This window comes from Scyliorhinus torazame, chromosome 29, assembly GCF_047496885.1.
Source record: "Scyliorhinus torazame isolate Kashiwa2021f chromosome 29, sScyTor2.1, whole genome shotgun sequence".
Lineage (NCBI taxonomy): Eukaryota > Metazoa > Chordata > Chondrichthyes > Carcharhiniformes > Scyliorhinidae > Scyliorhinus > Scyliorhinus torazame.
This window is the reverse complement of record NC_092735.1, coordinates 8,204,451-8,221,946: the sequence shown is the minus strand read 5'-3', so window position 1 is coordinate 8,221,946 and position 17,496 is coordinate 8,204,451. Positions and strand designations below refer to the sequence as shown.

The window sequence follows — 17,496 nt, the reverse complement described above, 5'->3', positions numbered from 1 at the left end:
CTTTCTGTTCTGATAATGATTGTTTGAGTTTCGCATCACTTATTTTCTGTGCAATTTGGTCTCCAAGCATTGAATGCCTTAAAGCAGCATTGTTACTGATGTTGCAGTGATCTTCAGATTTTATGAGTATTACTTCTAATTTGGTGTTGTCTTCACCTTTCAAGTAATTAAAGCAGTTATAGATTTCTCTAGCTTCATGTCCTGCTAGTAGCAGTGCTATTTTTGTTTCTTCAGAGGCCGTGCTCAAATCATTAGCTACGATATATAGTTTGAACATTTGTTCAAAAATCTTCCCACTATGACTTACATTACCGGTTGTTTTCAGCTGTGGTGGAGTTCCAACGAGTTCCATCGAATCAGCGAAGTCTCCCCACATCGAATGTCCGGTACGAGTTTTCTTGTCATTTCGATCTTTCTTTGTCTGCATCTTGTGTAATCTTCTAGTAAGCGCTCTGAAGTCTCCTGGTACCATGTATGATTCCTTGTGTCTGAATAAAGCTCGTAGTCTTACAGTTGAAGTAGAAGCTTTATTTGTGAGTTCGTTCCCTCTCCAGCGCTTATACTATACGTTACATCTGAGCTGTCTGTGTCCTGCTCACCAACTGCAGTTCCTGTGTAGAGTGCCCTTTGACTTCCTGTTTGTCTATCTTATACATCTCTGGTGCTCCCTCTAGTGGTTACTTAGTTGTAGTGTATTTACATTAACCCCTTGTGTATATACAGTGATGCATAGCACTACAAGGGGCAATTTAGCACGGCCAATCCACCTAACCTTCACATCTTTCGACTGTGGGAGGAAACCGGAGCATCATGAGGAAACTCACACAGACAGGGGGAGAAAGTGCAGACTCCACACAGTGTGGTTGGAATTGAACCTGGGTGTCTAGTGCTGTGAGACAGACAGCCGAGCTAACCATTGAATATCAGAAACATCACCCAACCAGAGTACTAGACAATCATTGAGATTATAGCCTCTCTCTTGTCAAGCCAAGGTGCCATATGATAGAAAGGAGCAAAGCAGAACTATCAGGGGTGGACAGGAGCACCTGCACTTTATAAGCCCTATGGAGGAGCAATAATAATATATCCTCTAAATTTTGTTGGGCTGCATGACGCAGCCAGGCCAAGAACAAAGGGTGGTTCCTCTGCCAGTTCACCAGAGGGCAAGGTTACTCTGCTATATGCAATTTAGCATTAATGAGATGCTGGGCACATTGGCTGGTATACCAGACAGTTTCCTGTCAAGGAGTATGGAGGAGCCTAGCTACAAGTTGCCAACTCTTGCCCTCTCGCAGCCTCTGCTCCATATCCGGATTATGCTTCAAAGCCACAGGCACCGCAACTACTACCTCCATACCTGCTGAACCCTTTGTGTAGCCAGGGCGCCTAACACTCTGCCCACTGTAAGGATGGAGAAACACTTTTTGGCAAATCCAAGAACTCGCCACAGCTGCTCCAAAAAAAAGTTTGGAGTCCTTCCAGACATTTTGCAATAGTACAAGTTCTTAAAATTACCTTTCCGGCAAGTTGAGTGCCTCACCCTTTGCATAGCTCAATACAATATCTGCCATCTTCTCTCCCCCTCTCCCCCCCCACCAACCGCCCCCCCCCCCCCCCCCGCCTCTCTGTGCTTGTTATTTGTACAGTGACATGCATGTTTGTCACTTGTTGAATAGATTGTGCCATGTTGGGAGGGATAACATTGTCTTCAAGGCTTCTAGCTCATGCTGAACGCACCAACCTCTGTGCCCTTCTCAACATGGAAGCCCACATAATGCCACACACCTCAGCAAGTGTCACTAGGTCTCAGTAGCGTCACTGAATGAAATTTATGTCTGTAAAATCTCAGAACAGGCATATATTTTAAAAGTATATTACCTCATAGGAAAAGTCAATGAAACAAAGTACCTAGCGCTGCAACATGAATCATATGGCACAAAATGCTGCAGTATGAATCAGAGTAGAGCCATCAACATTACCTTCAATCACCAAGTCCAATGAGGCACTGTCTTCAAAATTCTGTAGCAGATCTAAAATTAACATAGGACAAAGCATAGCATAACAAAAATATTAAATACATTTTTAAATGACCACAAAAAATTTGAATAAACTAGAACAGCAAATCACCTAAAAATATTACTTTCAGTAGAACCAGTAAAACTAATATATTATTCCATCTAGAAAATGTGCATGCTTTGCACTGAAATAAATCTCTTCATGTGTAGTTCAAGCGTGTTTTTCTGAGGCTAGGAGTAAGGTATATTATTGGGCAGGAGAGAGGGGGCACTAACCACTCTATCAAACCATGCTACACTCAAATCGGAGATATGACACTGATACTATATAGCTGAAGAATTCTGGTCCCTGCTAGCAACAACTTCAAGTGCAAAGCGATTATCAAATAAAAATTACGAGTTAGTATTATGGTCCTGAAAGCACATCAGCCTTACCCAGCAGAGTAACTATGAAGTGGACGCACACTCGAGCATCCATCGATAGCACTTCTACCACAGCTTGCGGGAATCTTACCAGAACATTCCGGAAGCAGGTCAGCGTATACGTTTTGCGAACAATCTGTAAAGTAAGCAAGTTAGATCATGGGAAAACTTGCTAGCTTGTCACCATTTGGGGTTGTCTCAAAATTTCTCATGTCTCCCCACTAGTTGAATGTTTAATTTAGCTTTTGATCCTTCAACATCAACAATTTCAGCGACCTAAAATGTTAATAATGTTTCCTTGACGGAGACTGCCAGACCTGTAAATGCTGCATTCTGTTTTTATTTCAACTTTCCATCCACCACAATATTTTACTCTTGAAATTGTCACGTGAGAGTGCCTTTAAGAAATGGAGGTTTAAGCAATGTACCTTTAAGAAATGCAGTGATGTCAGAGTGTGGGTGGGGCTGAGCTCAGTTCGGCCATTTTGAGGTTAGTTCTGATTTTTTAGTTTCAGTTTGAAAAGAGCTTGGGGGTGCCTGTGTTTGCAGTGAGCTGGATCTACTGTGATCTCTGCCATGAAAGACTATCTCTGGATCATTATGATTTAAACTCATAAGAGTAAAGCCTTTAACCTGATGTGTTCCTCTTTAAAGGTGTTAAGTCTCTTGGATGTTGAAAGGAATAACTGAAGGATTATTTAGTGTTGTATTATTTTCGGGGTTATCTTTGAAGTGAGGGGTGTTAAGTGATCCAATGTTTATTTAAAAGGGTTAAGTTGAGTTCATAGAATAAACATTGTTTTGTGTTTAAAAACCCACGTATCCATAATTGTAATCCCACACCTGGAGAACAAGCCGTGTGCTCGGAAAAGCAACAATAGCATTAAAGGGGGAGGTTGGTTGAACTCCATGATACATTTTGGGATTCTGAAAACGCCTCTCCCATAACAAAATAAATTCTAGCTTTCTGTTTACCAGCATTGTTCAGTGAGTCAGAAGATATATTATTTTGTAGTAATAAAAGTGTTTATCACAGGTACCGATTTACATTAACCAGGGTTCACGAAATTAATTACAGCACAGGAGGGCAGACATTCAGCTCACCATGTCTGCACCGGGCTAGTAAATTCCACTTTTACTAAATAGTATTTGGGAAGAAACAGCTGTTCCCAGTCTACTTTAGTCAGATCCTGCCTTATTTTAATAAAATCTGCCTTTCCCTCAATCCAAAATCGCTTTTTGCAGACCACCACTTTCCTTTTCCATAACAAACTTAAATCGCACTGTGTTGTGGTCGCTATCACTAAAATGCTCCCCCACTGACACCTCGAACACCTATCCAGCTATGTTCCCCAAAATTAGAAAGAGCACTGCGCCAACCTTTGTTGGACCTTCGACATATTGACATAAAAATGCATTTCAAGAAATCGACCCCCTCAAAGCCCTTACACTATGACTATTCCAATTAATATTGGGGAAGTTAAAATCCCCCAAATACTATTATTTTTACACAACTCAGTGAATTGTCTACATATCTGCTCCTCTATTGCGCATTGACTGTGGGCCTATAATACACCCCTGGCAATCTGATTGCCTCTTTGTTCAGTCTACCCACAAAGCTCTACCCACAAAGCCTTAATTTGAAGACCCTTCCAAGGCATCACCCAAGGTTGAATTTGAAGGAAATAAGGGGCGCGATTCTCCGACCCCCCACCGGGGCGGAGAATCGCCGTGGGCCGTCGTGAATCCCGCCCCCGCCGAATTCTCCGAAGGGAGAAAAGTCGGCAGGGTGTCAATCGCGCTGCACACCTCGGAGAATGGCACGGGTGGGCGCGAGGCAATGGATTTCGGGGCTGCCGATTTTCTCCCGTCCGGATGGGCCGAAGTCTCGCCGAAGTGACCCGTCGTAAATCAAAAAACCTTTAAATCGGCGTCAACCAGTGCTCATTGTTGACGCCGACCAGAGTGGAGGTGAGTGACTGCCTGGGGGGTTGGGCCGCTGGAGAGGTGATGGCGTGGGCCGCAGTCTGTGTGTGTGGGGGAGAGCTGTGTGTAGGGTTGTGTGTGTGTGTGTGCGCGGCGCGGGGGGGGGGGGGGGGTTAGAGTGGGGTGGGCTCCGGGGGAGTGCCGGGAGGGGGAGTTGAGTGCCGGGGGACGGGAGGATGACTGCCGGGGATGGGGGGGGGGGGGGGCGTGCCGGGATGGGGACGGGGGGTGCGTTCCGGGGGGTGTATGCCGGGGATGGGGACGGGCAGGTGCGTGCCGGGGACGGGGGAGGTCCATGCCGGGGAGGGGGACGGGGGTGCGTGATGGGGAGGGGGACGGGGAGGTGCGTGCCGGGGAGGCGCCCGGGGAGGTCCGTGCCGGGGAGGGGGGCAGGGGGATGTGCGTGCCGGGGAGGGGGACGGGGGGGGTCCGTGCCGGGGAGGGGGACGGGGGGGGGTGCGTGCCGGGGAGGGGAACGGGGGGGGTCTGTGCAGGGAGAGGGACGGGGGGGTGCGTGCCGGGGAGGGGGACGGGGGGGTCCGTGCCGGGGAGGGAGACCGGGGGGGTCCGTGCCGGGGAGGGGGACGGGGGGGTCCGTGCCGGGGAGGGTGACGGGGGGGGGGGGGTGCGTGCCGGGGAGGGGGACGGGGGGGGGGTCCGTGCCGGGGAGGGGGGACTGGGGGGGGGGGGGGGTGCGTGTCGGGGAGGGGGACGGGGAGGTGCGTGCCGGGGGAGAGGGACGGGAAAGTTCGTGCCGGGGAGGGGGGACGGGGAGGTGCGTGCCGGGAGGGGGACGGGGGGGTCCGTGCCGGGGGAGGGGGGGGTGCGAGGGCAAGTGAGTTTGTCCACCTGGCCAGGTGCCAGCCTCCAACAGTCGCGCTGATGCGGTCCATGCCACCTGGCTGGGGGGAGGAGGGGGTATGGGCAATGATGACATGTCGTCGTTTCCCCCCCCCCCCCCCCCCCCCCCGCAGGCCGTCATGTTTTCAGTCAGTCAGCGATGTTGGCCGCCGTGGCGGCTGCCGCTAATGTCCATGTTGCTCTGGATGAGGAGGAGGAGCGTGCCAGAGAGGCGGCGCAGGCTGCCGCAGGGGGCAGGCGACCAGGCTGGAGGGACACCCGCCCGACTGGACGAGGCGGGGAGGTGGACGTCGCGGCCCCACGGCAACGGAGGCACCCGAGGACGCCCCGTGTGTACCAGCCCCGGCTGTCGCACAGGACCTCACGGACCGGGAATGCAGGAGGAGACTCCCGATGAGCCGGGAAACCGTGGCACACATCTGCCACCTGCTGGCTCATGGCCTCTTGTGAGAGGGCAGCCATGTCCTGGGCCACAGACGCCGCCTGCACGGAAAGCCCCAGGCCTCGCAAACCGCTCCCCATGTCTGACACCGTCGCACCCATTGCCTCCACCGCGGACGCCACCCGTACGGTGTCAGCCTGGGTGGCACGCATGACCGGCACCACTGCCAGCTCCTGGACGCGGCAGGACTCCTCCACCGGCGACTGCAGCCTCTTCACTCGTCCCAGGTTCGGTGGTTGCATCGGACCTATGGGTGGGCGTGGTAACTCCAGGAACCCGGGATCCATCTGGGCGGCAGATGTTCGCATGCGCCGGGCTGCCCTCCGATCGCCCGGCCCCTCTGGCATGCGCCGGGCTGCCCTCCGATCGCCCGGCCCCTCTGCTGCTCCTACCTCCATGTACCGGGACGGCTGTGTTGTGCGCACCAGTGAGTGTACCAGACGCCTCATCACTAAAGTGCCCAACCGAGGTGAGCGTCTCTGCGATGGTGGAGGGTGTTGGTGACAGCAGTGGCGTTGTGTCATGCGCATCGTCCGACTCTGAGTCCATGGCACTTTGGGGTGGCGGTTCGTCTCCACCCATCCAATCTGTGTCACTGTCCTGTATTTCAGTTTCCTGGGTAGGGGTGTCCTGGGTAGGGGTGTCCTGGGTAGGGGTGTCCTGGGTTGTGGTTTCGTGGCTCGGCTGTGACGGGGGCCTGTGGCTGCCCCTCTTGTCGCTGGGTGGCACACGCCTGCGTCGCAGCAACTTCACGCGACGGGCGCGTCGTCTCCCTGTTGCTCCAGGTCTCTCTGTCTCCCGTGGTCTCCGCGGGGCATTATGCGGGCGTTGCGTGCCAGAGGGTCCGGGTCTCTCCGTCTCCCGTGGTCTCCGCGGGGCAACATGCGAGCGTCGCCTGCCAGAGGGTCCGGTTCTCTCCGTCTCCCGTGGTCTCCGCGGGGGCATCATGCGGTCGTCGCGTGCCAGAGGGTCCAGGTCTCTCCGTCTCCCGTGGTCTCCGAGGGGTATCATGCGGGCGGTCTGCATCTGCAGGGATGGGTGCCTCGACGTTTGCTTCTGCGATACACAATGAAGCATGCATGGTTAGACACGCGGGTGGTGATCAGGTGATATGGGGGAGGGGGGGAAATGGGGGAGGGGGGATATGGGGACGGGGGATATGGGGGATATGTGGGAGGGGGTATATGGGGGAGGGGGTATATGGGGGAGGGGGGATATGGGGAGGGGGGGATATGGGGGAGGGGGTATATGGGGACGGGCTGTCGGTTGCTCACTTGCTGGTGGGCCCCAACCTCTGCATCGGCAACCGCCCGGACCTCAGGTCCGCCAGCCAGTTCCAGGGCCTTTTCCTCATGTTCGGACAGTGGTCTCTCATCAGCTGGGCCTCCTCTAGTCCTCACATGCTCCCTGGTGTTGTGTGCGCGCTTCTCCTGTGGGGGGGGAGGGGGGTGGATGGGGGGGGTGGCAGGGGTAAAAGGCAACAGTGTTAGACAGGTATATGAATGCACGCCATCGGTTGCGCGTGTATTGCAGAGGTTAAGGTTAGGGCTGGATTCACTTGGGGATATGGGGGTGGAGGGATATGGGGGAGGGGGATATGAGGGATGTGGGGGAGGGGGGATATCGGGAGGAGGGATATGGGGCGGGGATATGGGGGAGGGGGATATGGTGGACGGGGGGATATGGGGAGGGGGATATGGGGAGGGGGATATGGGGAGGGGGATATGCGGGATATGGGGGAGGGGGTATATGGGGAGGGAGGATATGGGGAGGGGGGTTATGGGGGAGGGGGATATGGGGGATATGGGCGAGGGGGGATATGCGGGAGGGGGGATATGGGAGTTATGGTGGAGGGCGGATATGGGGTAGGGGGATATGGGGAGGGGGGATATGGGGAGGGGGATGTGAGGGAGGGGGTATATGGGGGATATGGGGAGGGGGGGACATGGGGAGGGGGATATGGGGAGGGGGATATGTGGAGGGGGATATGGGGGATGTGGGGGAGGGGGGATATGGGGAGGGGGATATGGGGGAGGGGGATATGGGGAGGGGGGATATGGGGAGGGGGTATGAGGAGGGGGATATGGGGAGGGGGATATGGGGAGGGGGATATGGGGGAGGGGGGATATGGGGAGGGGGGATATGGGAGGGGGATATGGGGAGGGCGATATGAGCGAGGGGGGATATGCGGGAGGGGGGATATGGGAGTTATGGTGGAGGGCGGATATGGGGTAGGGGATATGGGGGAAGGGGGATATGGGAGGGGGATATGGGGATGTGGGGGAGGGGGTACATGGGGGACATGGGGAGGGGGGATATGGGGAGGGGGGATATGGGGAGGGGGGATATGGGGGAGGGGGGGATATGGGGAGGGGGGATATGGGGGTGGGGGATATGGGAGAGGGGGGCTTTGGGGGAGGGGGGTTTTGGGGGAGGGGGGATATGGGGGAGGGGGGATATGGGGGAGGGGGGGATATGGGAGAGGGGGGATATGGGACAGGGGGGATATGGGGGAGGGGGGTTATGGGGGAGGGGGGATATGGGGGAGGGGGATATGGGGGAGGGGGATATGGGGGAGGGGGATATGGGGAGGGGTGATATGGGGGAGGGGCTATGGGGGAGGGGCTATGGGGGAGGGCGATATGGGGGATAGGGGGGATATGGGGAGGGGGATATGGGGGAGGGGGGATATGGGGGATGGGGATATGGGGGAGGGGGAATATGGGGGAGGGGGATATGAGGGGGATATGGGATATAGGGGAGGGGGATATGGGGGAGGGGGATATGGGGAGGGGGATATGGGGAGGGGGATATGGGGAGGGGGATATGGGGAGGGGGATATGGGGAGGGGGATATGGGGAGGGGGATATGGGGGAGGGGGGATATGGGAGAGGGGGGATATGGGGATATGGGGGAGGGGGGATATGGGGAGGGGGGATATATGGGGAGGGGGGATATGGGGGAGGGTGATAAGGGGGAGGGGGATATGGGGGAGGGGGATATGGGGGAGGGGGGGATATGGGGGATATGGATATCAGGCAGGGAGGGGGGGGCTCACCCTGGCTGCCCTGACGAGGTTGTTCACCTTCTTGTGGCACTGGGTGCCTGTCCATGGTGTCAGAGCCACAGCGCTGACGGCCTCTTCCACCTCCCTCCACAGACGCCGGCTGTGGCGTGGGGCGACTCTGCGGCCGTGTCCGGGATACAGGGCCTCCCTCTTCTGCTCCACTGCGTCCAGGAGTGCCTCGATGTCGCGGGACTGGAACCTCGGGGCTGAGCGGCGGGCGGCCATCCGGTCGGGTCTTCTGGTCGGGTGGGGGGGAGCAGCGCGTCTTTTGAGCCGTCACGCCGTGCGGCGTGAAGGACGCCGCACGGCGTGAACCACATGAGCCAGCGCGAATAGCGTCACGCCGCTGCTAGCCCATTCCAGGCCGGAGAATTAGCGACGTTTGGGGCGGCGCGATGCAGGTGTTATTCGCGCCTTTTTTGGCGCCGGTCGGCGGACATCGTGTCGATATTGGAGAATCCCGCCCAAGGTGTTGATTCTGGGGTTTGGCTGCAGTAGTGGAGCTGCTACCATTATCTTAGGTCTGGTAATACTGTGGAGGAAGAACCTGGGTTGACAGAGTGGATTAAGGGGTTTGGGCAGCTGATCCCATCAGCATTGACAGCAAGGCATGGACATTGCAGATCTGAGAGTCTGATTTCTAGAATTTGGCTGGAAATATAAAACTTGAGATTTAATTTTAGCCAAACATGCCCAGCAGAAATCTGAAAAGATCAGGTTGACCTCCTGATTTCCACTGTAATAATAATAATCTTTATTATTGTCACAAGTAGGCTTACATTAACACTGCAATGAAGTTACTGTGCAGAGCCCCCAGTCGACACACTCCGGCGCCTGTTCGGGTACACTGAGGGAGAATGCAGAATGTCCAATTCACCTAACAAGCACGTCGATCGGGACTTGTGGGAGGGACCCGGAGCACCCGGAGGAAACCCACGGGGAGAACATGCAGACTCCACACAGACAGAGACCCAAGCTGGGATTCGAACCCGGGTCTCTGGAGCTGTGAAGCAACAGCGTTTAAAGTTACTGGAAGGTAAAACTGGGTGCCATGTAAAACTGGCAGTGAGACAGAATGTCAATTTATTGCTGGGATTGGGTTAGCCCCTTGTTTTGGAAGTATATCGCTGGGCCTGATAATTAGAGTGAGGCAGGGAGAGTGAACGAGGCTGAAAATGGCAGAAGGTTGGTTATGCAGAGGTCCTGCCAAACATAACAGTTGGAACTCATTCACAGATTTTAGCTCCAATTCCCATCCAGCAGCTGGCCAAATGGGTAGCCTTGCAGGAGGAATCAGGAACTGTTCCTTTAGATTGGAAAATTACCCATGTCACTCTGTTATTTAAGATAGGAAATACAGGAAATTACAGACCAATTAGCCTAACGTCTGTTGTCAGGACATTACAAGAGTCTATAATTAAAGATAACGTGACAGAATACCTTTAAAATTTTCAGATTATCAGAAAGAATTGGCAGGGATTTTTAAAGGTTGGTCATTCATGGTGATCCTGATTGAATTTTTTGAGACGTTAACTATTCAAATGGAGAATGTCTATGTATGTTGTTGAATTAGGTGTCCCAAAGGCTTTTGATAAAATCCTTCAACAGAGGCTGTTCACTAGGTTCATGGAACTGAAGGCAAGTTAGGAAATTAGCTGAGTGACAAGGCTTAGAGAGTAGGAGTAATGGGAGGATATTGTAATTGGCAGATGTGACTAGTGGTTTCCCAGAAATGTATGTTGGGGCCTCAACTATATGCACACCTTTACATACACATTTGCAGATGATCTAAGACACCTTACAATGTCAGGCAATTAATGTATAAGGTGGCTATTTTGGAGATAGGTTGTGACAACAGGCGAAATTACAGGCAAAATTACATTGCAAGCTGGATTTTCACGGAGTCGGAGAGATTCTTTAAAAATGGGTGGCCTGTTCCTGTGCTGCATTTTTTATTGTTCTTTTAGAAGATTTTACTTTAGGTGGGCAGCATGGGCAGGCTTGGAGATCAGATTCAGAAGATCTCCCTCCTCCATTTCCGGCAGGTTCCATTTTTGCTGGTAGGGGAAAGGGGTGGAGGGGTGAAGCACACTGGTGCAAATTATGAATCAGCCGGGCCATTTAAACTCCAAGCACAGGAGAAGCAGATCCGAATTTCACTACTTGAGTGCCCTCAACACGCAGTTGTGTATTCCAATAACATTATAGTGCAGACGTGAATGCTCACAAAGGAGGTGTAAGATGGGTAGAAGTGTCGAGATGTCAAGTAAATCCCCTGCCCTTTACATTTTGAAAAAGAACCACCTGCCTGTGTCTGAGTCGAAAAAGTATTTTGGCAATTTCAATAGATGCTTGTTGACATATTCCTAAGTGCAGCATTATTCCTACTTGCAAAGGTAAAATAAAGGAAAATCCTAAATTGTTTTACAAGTGCATCCCGGATACCCCGGGAAAGAGTAGAGCCCATTAAGGACCACAGTGGCAATTTGTGTGTGGAACCGGAGGATGTAGGTAGGGTTCTAAATGAATACTTTGTGTCAGTGTTCACTCAGGAGAAGGAATGTGATAAAATTAAAGAGATTAACATAGAGAGGAGGTTCTGAGTGGTCTGGCAGGCTTAAAAGTAAACAAGTCTCCAGGGCCAGATAAAATGTATTTCTGGCTGCTGAGTGAGGCAAGGGAGGAAATAGCATGAGTGCTGTCAATAATTTTAAATTCCCCTCTGGCTTCAGGAGAGGTGCTGGAGGACTGGAGGATAGCCATTATTCAAGAAGGGAGCAAGTGATAAACCAGGAAACTACAGGCCAGTCAGTCTAACCTGTAGTGGAGAAACTATTGGAAGCAATTCTGGGAGACAGAATTAATCTGCATTTGGAGAGGCGGGGTTAATGAAGAACAGTCAACATGGTTTTGTTAAGGGGGTGTCATGTCTAACCAACTTGATTAAATTTTTCGAAGAGGTGACCAGGTGTGTAGATGAGGGAAATGCATTTGACATCGTCTACTTACACTTCAGCAAGGCTTTTGATAATGTCCCCCATGGGAGACTGATAGCGAAGGTAAGGGCCCATGAGATCCAAAGAAATTTGGCAAACTGGATCCAAAATTGGCTGAGTGGCAGGAAACAGAGGGCGATTGTCAATGGGTGTTTATCTGACTGGAAGCCTGTGTCCAGTGGGGTTCCGCAGGGATGAGTGTGGGCCCTTGCTGTTTGTGGTTACATAAATGATTTAGATATGAATGTAGGAGGGTTGATTAGTAAGTTTGCGGATGATATGAAAATTGGTGGGGCGGTAAATAGTGAAGAGGCTAGCCTTCAATTTTAGGAGGATATAGATGGTCAGATCAGTGGCAAATAGAATTCAATCCGGATAAGCATTCGGGCAGGACAAACAAGGCAAGGGAATACATGATAAACGGCAGGACCCTGGGAAGCACCAGTCCCTTAAGGTAGCAGAGCAGGTGGACACAGTGGTTAAGAAGGTATATGGTATATTCGCCTTTATTAGCAGAGGCATAGAGGTTCACCAGATTGATTCCAGAGATGAGGGATTTGTCTTATGAAGAGAGATTAAGCAGTTTAGGCCTACACTTTCTAGAGTTTAGAAGAATATGGGGAGATCTAATTGAGGAAAAAAGATGATGAAAGGTATGGATAAGACTTGGAGCGGATCCTTCCTCTTGCGGGGCATTCTAAAACGAGAGGCCATAGTCTCATGATAAGGGATAGCAAATGTAAAACAGAGATGAGGAGAAACTACTTCTCCCAAAGGTTTGTGAATCTGTGGAATTCGCTACCCCAGAGTGCAGTGGATGCTGGGACAGTGAGTACATTTAAGGAAGAGTTAAAGGGTTTGAAGGGTTATAGAGAACGGGCAGGGCGGTGGAGTTGAGGCCATGATGAGATCAGCCATGATCATATTGAACAGTGGAGCAGACTTGAGAGGCTAAATTGCCTACTCCTGCTCCTAGTTCTTATGTTCTAAGAAAAAACTATTCTGTCTAATTCCACTTCCCAGCTCTTGGTCAGTGCTCTGCACCTCAAGTACAAATCTGGTGTTCTTGATTTATATGGGGATTTCTTGATTAATAAGGGGATCAGGGGTTATGGAGAAAAGGCAAGAGAATGGGGATGAGGAACATATCAGCCTTGATCGAATGGAGGAGCAGAATCGATGGGCTGAATGGCCTAATTCTGCTCTTATATCTTATGGTCTTATGGTCTGTGATAGATACTTAGAACTTTATTTAATTTAATCTCAGCATGGTTACTGAGGTTGCAACGGCATTCATCTTGGATTTGCTGTCACATTATCATCAATACCAGTTGATTGCACCATTTGCTCAGCCTGACCGAAAGCAATTCCACTCTCTTGATATACAAATTGTTTGTAACCACAGGAATAAAATTATGCACATTACGGTTTGGTATCCTAGCAATTGTCATTACACATTCATCATGAGGCAATCCTCAGTGTCAGCCTTTCTTAAAGATCACATACAGGTGACTTAACTGCGAAGAGTACAATAATGCCAATGACCAAGGCTACCACTGAATATGCTTTTGGACTGTAAACCAAAATGTCAGGGTCTGGCCAGCACTGGTGATGCTCTTCAATATACTCCAGTACACGTTTCCAGTATATTAATTTATGCATTCTCCAAAATGTTGCTTTGGAGAATGGAATTTGGGTTCAGGGTGTGGAGGAAGACCCACCAAGGGAGAGAGAGGAGAATCTGGAAGTGAAACTTTAAGGTCAGGATAATGCGGAGAAGCGAACAAATGTTCTTGTGTCTGGGCTGAGAAATGTTTAAAATTGCTGTTTATGGAACCTTGTAAGTTGATGGCTGTGATCCATGTATTATAACGGTGACTACATTTTGTTGGCTGTAAAGTGCTTTGGAACGATCAGAGGTCATGAAAGGTGCTATAGAAATGCAGGGGCTCAGTTGACTGGATGGCGAGCATGTTGTCAGAATAACGGCAACAGCAGGGGTATGATTCCCATTCCGGCTAAGGTAGATTTGGGAGCTGCCTCCTCACCCTGTCTGAGAGTGGAAGGAAATGGAAAACCACCGCTGGCAAAATCAGCTCAGGATGAAGCACCAGCACAAAATGAGCCAAAGAACTGCCTTCAAGAAGAGCACTCATGCAATACAAATGGAAATCTTGCTGTTTTATTTATTACACTGACAACTGTACAAGAGCATACACTCAATCATCAACCTTCTGACTTTCGGCACTGTAAAAACATGAGTTAATTGTGTCAAGGTGATGATTGACTGCTCTCTGTGCATTCAACCTCAGGACTTACAGAGAATTTTGTCGCATCTACAGCACAGGCTGCCCATTTGGAACAACTGGTGACGGTGTTCATTCTATACAGGAGCGTCCTTCCTACCCTACTTCAAATCACCCTATAAGTTTCTGGCAGCTGGTGTAGAGTGGGACCAGCTGCATTGCAGCTCCAATTGAGTGACTGGTGCCATGTGGCAGCAGTGCAGCCTCATCAACAGAGGCTTCCTCTTTTGCTCTTCCAAGAAGCAGAGACAGATGGGAATCCATTATGGGAAACTCATTGTGCCTCATCTGTAAAGGGTTTAAATGTCATCCCCTTGACAAATGGCACAACAGCAGATGGTGGAATCAGCAGAAAGAAATCCTAAGGCCCAACAATGAAGTAGTAGAGAGAGCAACTAAAAAAAGCTTGTCCCATTAAATTTATTTCCATCTTCAGAATAACACTAGCCACTCTGAACACCAGCTTTATAATGGTGTAATGGATGATTAGTCAACAGAAAACAAGCAGAAATGACAGGAAATTAGGTGCATGACATTAAGTTGCCAATACTCCCTCACTCACAATGCACCCATCCAAAAGTGGGAAGACAATTCTGCCAGAATTGGCATCATACAATCAGGCTGCATTTGAAGTAGACATGTCTATCCAACCATGCCAGTTGAGCCTGATTCTATTCTTCTACTTACCCAACATCCACATGTGGACATTTCTGGCTCACAACCCCGATTATTTTCCTCCTTCTTTAAAGCAAACGCACTCATTCTAAAATCGCACGGCAATAGCCCAGTTATCAGTCAATCACTAGTACTCTCCACAAGGATTCACCTGATCTCCCACCATAATTTTGGTTGATCATCAGAAACGTGACACAAATTTTAAAGAGCCAATATTGAGTTAATATTTCAGCATGAGCATCTCACTTTTTCTTGTGTTGCAGGGAGACGGATATTATAATTTTGTAAATCAGCAGACGACCTGGAGGCAGTAACCTTCACCTAGAATAGTGACGATCAACAACTGCAGCTGGAAGACCATCGACTTGATGAAAGGCGATCCGATGGCGGGTGTTCAGACTGATGAGCAGTTGTGACCAGTTCGCAGACATAATGCCTGTTCTTGTTGGCTTGGATCTGGTATCTTTCTTTTGTGGTGACGGTGAATTGGATTCAAGTTGAATTTGAATTGTTTTTTGGAGAAAGCAAGGAGATGGATTGAGGGCTTGCCCTGTCCACTCTGCGCTTTGGCTTTTGTGGTCAGGTGACTCGTGGGCTTTTGTGGTCAGCTGACTCATGTCCTTTTGTAGTCAGCTGACTCATGTCCTTTTGTAGTCAGGTGATTCATGATCTCTAGGATTTTTACCAAAGTATTGATATTTTTCTTTCATCAACATGGATGAAAACTCAGAATGTGAAAATTAAGTTTAAACAGAGCCAGGCCCTGCAATTGTAAACTACAGAACTGAAACAGACTGTATTCATGCAACCAGGCCTTGGACAATCAACTTCCCATTGAAACCAGACAGGCCTAGAACTGCTTGGTCAGGTACTAACAGCCACATTGCTTCAGAATGAACCATTGTTTACATCACCAGAGAAGCCACTGTTTACACCTCCAGAGAACCTGTTTTTGTTAAGTGATGTGCTGCACAGGCTTGGTGGCACCCAGCTCAGAATGGGGAGCCAGAGGCATGGCATGGCCTGACAGTTGAAAGTTCAAAACCCTGTTCTGCGATCTCCAAATATGGGAGTAGAAACCTCATTGGAGCTAACCTCCCCCCACCACCCCTCCCCACGGCCGATGCTAGTATTGGACACAGGCCACAGAATCTTTGAGAAGGGGTATAAAAAGACAATCTGGAACTCAGCTCTCTCTCTCTCTCTGCCTTGGCACCTCTCTGCCTTTGAACTTTCTTCAACAGCGTTTCCTGAGACCATCCCAGTGAGACGACCCGAAGACTGAACCAGCTCTACACAAGAGGTGAAGCTCAAATTGATGACTGCAGATCCTGGAGACATCGGCCAACTCTCAAAGGCCGAGGAACAGCCTGTCCCAGCTTTATTAAACGTGCATTACCAGTCCTTTCAGACAAACTGTTCAAGTACAGTGGTAAGAATTTGTGGATAGGGTATAGCAAATCCTCAGAAGCACATTTCAGAAGTAGACAGCTAGTGTAGATTTGAGACTGTTTATTAAAAGAGAGTTTGATAAATATTGTTTCATAATAAAGTGTTCAATGAATTTGTGTTGGACATTCACCTGAATCTTGTCCCCTTTGTCTATCTCACTGCGTAATCCACCTGCGTTGAAAAGGGTTACTGCGAACTGGTCAAGGTATGTCAGGGTGCACTTACCCAACAACTTTCACTTTATAACTGAGAAAGGAATAAAATTTAAAAAGAAAATGTGACCAGTTCGAACTAGCCTATGGCACCATGGTATATCGCAGCCAAAGTGAAGCCATGTTCTTTGGGAACTGGGCTTATCGATCCTTTGTCTTCTTCATCGTCAGGCTAGCTAACCTAAAAGGTGCTGAGGATATGGGGGCTTGGAGGCTGGGGCATGTAACAAACTCTGGGAGGAGCGTACAATCAGGGTGAGACAGAAACTGGGCATGTGGCAGGGATGCTCCCTCTCCATTGCCGATAAGAACCTGGTCGTCAAGTGTGAGGCTCTGTGTTGCTGATGATGGCTCGGCGGAGGTGTGGCCCATACCCTAATCCTGCACTGCAGCGGTCCTCGAACCATCTTCTACTTCATCTGGGGGTCAAAGACAGATTGTGTCCACAAGGATACCATCTACAAAGCTCTGGATAGAGGGAAAACATACCCAATGTCACCCTCATCCTGATGGCTCCTTTGTATGCGGTTGCATCAAGCTGTGCGTAAACACTAAGTGTCACTAATGAGCTGAGATTCTACCTGTCCCCAGTGTTGAGAAGGGTGTGTCTGACTACACTGCAGCGGAACATTCCAAGTGGTTTGACAGTCCCTATCATCTGCTCCTTGCGGAAATGTTTGTGCAGAGAAACACCTTGTCCACAAGTCCATCAGGCAATGGTCTGCACATAGCGTCATCAAGGCTCTGCAGGAAAAGAACATGGTGGATCCTAATACGAACATGAGATAGAAGCAGAAGTCGGCCATTCTGTCCCTCGAGTATGCTCCGTTATTCAATAAGATCGAGTTCCACATTCCCCATCTACCCCCAATAACCTTTGATTCCCATACCCAACAGAATCTATCTACTTATGCCTTAAAAATATTCAATGACCCCACTTCCACCGCCTTCTGAGGCAGAAAGTTCCAAAGTCGCAAAGCTCTTTGACAGAAAAAGGTTCTCTTTATTTCTGTCCAATAAGGACAACCACTAATTTTAAAAGTGCACCTCAGTCCTAGATT

General features: G+C 50.1%; 1 protein-coding gene across 1 annotated transcript in view; it reads right to left on the bottom strand.

Annotated features, from left to right (window-relative positions):
- The window catches only part of LOC140404121 (meiosis inhibitor protein 1-like), a 221,306-nt gene that overhangs the window by 193,107 nt on the left and 10,703 nt on the right, over positions 1 to 17,496 (bottom strand). The window contains exons 2-3 of the mRNA XM_072492540.1: positions 2,451 to 2,574; positions 1,980 to 2,030 (exon numbers count right to left, since the gene is read on the bottom strand). Coding sequence (XP_072348641.1) covers positions 1,980 to 2,030; positions 2,451 to 2,574 — 175 coding nt within the window. The remainder of the gene's footprint in view (positions 1 to 1,979; positions 2,031 to 2,450; positions 2,575 to 17,496) is intronic.